The following is a 3,784-nucleotide window of genomic DNA, read 5'->3' as shown; positions in this document are numbered from 1 at the left end:
GTTAAGGTCTTAGTTTAAGACATGATTTATTTATTTATTTTGTTAGAAAATAACTACATAATTTTTAAAATTTTAAATGATCTGATTAGAGTAAATATATATTATTGTGAGTTAAAATTAAGAATGGTCTAAGTTTCTCTATAGCTCATTAATATAAAATTTAACATTTATTCTACAATTATATTTATTTAAAATATGTATTTATAACCTTATAAATATGTTATCTCTGTCGGCAATCAATGCATATTCCAAATTATCTTTCTTCTTCTCCCTCTCAAACTAAAACTTGAGTCATTGCTGTTGGATCTTGTAATCAACAATGGCTAGAAATTCGACGGCTGTGATTTCTGGGTTTGGAATTCTGGTCTGTGTGATGTTCTTCTTCCTCAGTGATGGTAGAAAGAATCTTCAATGGCTGATTCAAGGGTTTCAACCCGACTCATTACTACTGCTAAAGGTACACACCTAATTAGACCAGACTCTCATTCGATTGTCTGATGGTCATTTTTCAAATAATCCCAAATCAAACTAGATTTATTGCATTTCCATGGTTTATTTGAAAATATAATCAATTTAAACAACTATCTCACAATCTTATATATATAACTAGTATGTATCCCGTGCAAAAAGTAATAATATAAAAAATCGAGAAAAAAATATTACGGTAAAAATATTTATGGGCAAGTTAACCCACAATTCGACCCAAATATACATTTACTCTCACATATATCCAAATTAACCACAGCTCTCGACCCGGTAATTCACGACCCGGTAATTCAGACACTTTAAAAATTAAGCATCATTATATATATATAGATTGCAATCAACATAATCTATTGTATTCGTAAAATCACGTCAATGGCTGAAAAAAGAAAAAAAAATATGTAAATTTTTTATTTTTTCAGCTAATTAAAATTCGAAATGTCATTTTTATATATAATTCATCTTATCTTACTAATAAAGTGTCGGTTCTTATTTTATTTGTAGTTACTCTATCAAGAGAAGAAAATTATAATTTTAGTAATAAAAAATTGAAGAAAGGTAACGTTTGGATGATAAAACTATACAATAAGATAAGTACACAAAGAATTCACATCAAATTAATATTTTCTTTGTTAAAAATGATTAAATTCACTCTAATTTTTATTTTCAAACAAATTTAAAATATTAAGTAAAATAAAATATTTTTATTTCTATATACCTATATAAAACAAGCCCTGAGATTGTTTGATTAAATAAAATGCAATTGCTAGAAACGGCCTTTTTTAGTTGCCTTGTCCACAAATGTTTGTTTGACGTGGATGATAAATAATCTAAATAAACTATTATTATTTAATTTTCATTATTATTTATAGTACTAAAAAACAACTCTCTTAATTAATTATTATTAAATTATCAATATATTTTTTATATTTTATTTTTTATTATATATATATATATATATATATATATATATATATATATATGAAATAAACTACCATTTACATAATTTATTTTAAAACACCACAATTTCAATAAAATAATAGGATTTTAAAATAAAATTGTCTAACCTACCTATATGGATATGTTTCGTTAAAAATGATTTTTTTTAAAATAATTTTAGATAGAACAATTTCTAACCTACATAGAAAACTAGATTTCTTATAGATTTGATAGAAAACAAATAATGTAATTTTTTTAAAATAGATCTGAAAATACGAACTAATCAATTATATATTGCATTGGTAGATTTATCAGTACTTACCATATAAAACAAACAAATTACGTAATGAATATAATTCTTGTGTCTCATTTTATTGAATATTTGAATATAAAAATCAAATTACTTATTATATTTGGAGATATACTATTTTATAGGAGAACCAATTTTCAAGGAAGCCACAAGTGCCATGCTACTTCATATTTGGAGACTCGTTGGTTGATAACGGTAACAATAACCATCTTCAAACATCGGCCAAAGCCAACTTTGCTCCTTACGGCATCGATTTTCCTCGAGGCCCGACCGGAAGGTTTTCCAATGGCCGAACTTACGTGGACTTTCTTGGTATTGAACTCTTCATTATTTCCTTGCATTTGTTTTTGATGAATTTTGTAAAAGGACTAAAATGTGGTTTCACTTGTAATTCTTTTAGCCGAATTCTTAGGCTTCAAGCGTAGAATTCCTCCCTTCGCCACAGCTAGAGAAGAAAGCATTCTCACCGGCGTGAACTATGGATCCGGTGGTGCGGGCATTCTTGATATGACGGGACAAAGTTTGGTACTATTCTATCTTTGTCGATCTTTCTTAATGACATTAACTTTACTAACTAATTAAGTATGATGTTATTTTCTATAGGGTGAAGTTATTAGCTTGAACAAGCAGTTGCGTAACCATAGGTCAATCGTGAACCGAATTGCCAATAAGCTACGAAGTAAAGAATTAGCCGATCGTCACCTAAACCGATGTTTGTACACGGTTGGAATGGGAAATAACGACTATCTCAACAATTATCTTTCGTCAAACTATCCCACGAGCCAATTATACACCCCCGAACAATACGCAACACTTCTAGTCCAAAAATTCTCCCATCAATTAAAGGTAGGTACTCAATAATATTATACACTTAAAGTTAATGGGAAAAATTTTAATTTTTTTTATTTTCCTAAGAAATTGTACAAACTAGGAGCAAGGAAAATTGGGGTATCAGAAGTGGGCCTATTGGGTTGTTTACCGGGTGTAATGGGCATTAATGGATCAGCTTGTGTGGGTTTCATCAATGACTATGCCGAGCTCTTCAACAGCAGGCTTGGACCCGTCATAGATGGTCTCAACGCTAATCTTACCGACGCAACATTTATCTTGTTGCCGCCTGGGAACTCAACCGTGCCCGGTGAGGCGCTTTATTTTTTATTCCTTCTAATATTTGAAACTTATTAACTGTCTTTGGAATATAAATGTTCTAATTGGATCAGGTGTGACGATACTGAATGCTCCTTGTTGTAATGTGACTTCAAGTGGAGAATGTTATCCAAACCAAATGACATGTAAAAATAGGACAAGTTATTACTTTTGGGATGCTTTTCATCCTACGGAGCAGGTTTACAAATCCGCAGCACTAAATGTTTACAATGTCATATCTACATCGATCTTGAAAGAAAAAGCTCGCACTTGGAGAATTTTCGATCAATAAGCTTGGCAAGATTGTGATGATCACATTTATGTCGTTTCTCTTTCGTGTGAACGTGTGAACTCATATCAAGTGTGTATTATTAATGAATAATGTAACTTCCAATAAGGCTTGTTCAAACTTGTCATTGTGCCTATTTATAATTAAACTTATTTTTATGTTGTTCATTTATATTAGTTAGATTATGCTTTAGAATAATTGCATGATGAGTTTTGAATTAAAAAATACTAGTTAAACTTAGTTTAATTAAGAAAAACGTTTGGTAATAGGAGCCACATATTTTAAATTTAAGAATGAGCTCAGCAACAAGTTTGAGAAGCATGGTTTCCGAAAAATCCCATTCAATTTTTGCAACGAAAAAATCGTTTTTAAACAAAACAAAAATAATAAACGAGGTCGATCAATTCAACTTTTATATTTTACCTTGACACTTTCACTTATTAGTTTGAGAGTAGCCTTCACTAGTCCCAATTTAGAATTCCAAGTTTTGTTATTAACTTTAATTTCCTCATAATCTCAAATTTCTCCAACTTCCCAGCTTTTACTACCTACAACATCTTTAGCAAAACTTTTAATTATTTATCTCAAAGATTATAGAAAGGACCATCTGAAACCGA

General features: G+C 29.8%; 1 protein-coding gene across 1 annotated transcript; it reads left to right on the top strand.

Moving 5' to 3' along the window:
• The first annotated feature begins 267 nt into the window (after positions 1-267).
• On the top strand, positions 268-3,334 carry LOC124942391 (GDSL esterase/lipase At1g29670-like). The gene is made up of 6 exons (XM_047482891.1): positions 268-457; positions 1,858-2,044; positions 2,133-2,257; positions 2,336-2,578; positions 2,648-2,870; positions 2,953-3,334. The coding sequence occupies exons 1-6, from the start codon at positions 320-322 to the stop codon at positions 3,168-3,170; spliced, it is 1,134 nt and encodes a 377-aa protein (XP_047338847.1). The 5' UTR covers positions 268-319; the 3' UTR covers positions 3,171-3,334.
• Positions 3,335-3,784: the final 450 nt, after the last annotated feature.

Source organism: Impatiens glandulifera, chromosome 6 (genome assembly GCF_907164915.1).
Source record: "Impatiens glandulifera chromosome 6, dImpGla2.1, whole genome shotgun sequence".
Classification (NCBI taxonomy): domain Eukaryota; kingdom Viridiplantae; phylum Streptophyta; class Magnoliopsida; order Ericales; family Balsaminaceae; genus Impatiens; species Impatiens glandulifera.
This window is presented reverse-complemented; position numbering and strand designations above follow the sequence as displayed.

Bases quoted from the DNA above. Each gene is read 5' to 3' on its own strand.
- LOC124942391 (XM_047482891.1), top strand. From the start codon at position 320: ATGGCTAGAAATTCGACGGCTGTGATTTCTGGGTTTGGAATTCTGGTC. The intron at 2,258-2,335 runs GTACTATTCTAT...TATTTTCTATAG, and splicing joins ATATGACGGGACAAAGTTTG to GGTGAAGTTATTAGCTTGAA. The intron at 2,871-2,952 runs GTGAGGCGCTTT...TAATTGGATCAG, and splicing joins TGGGAACTCAACCGTGCCCG to GTGTGACGATACTGAATGCT.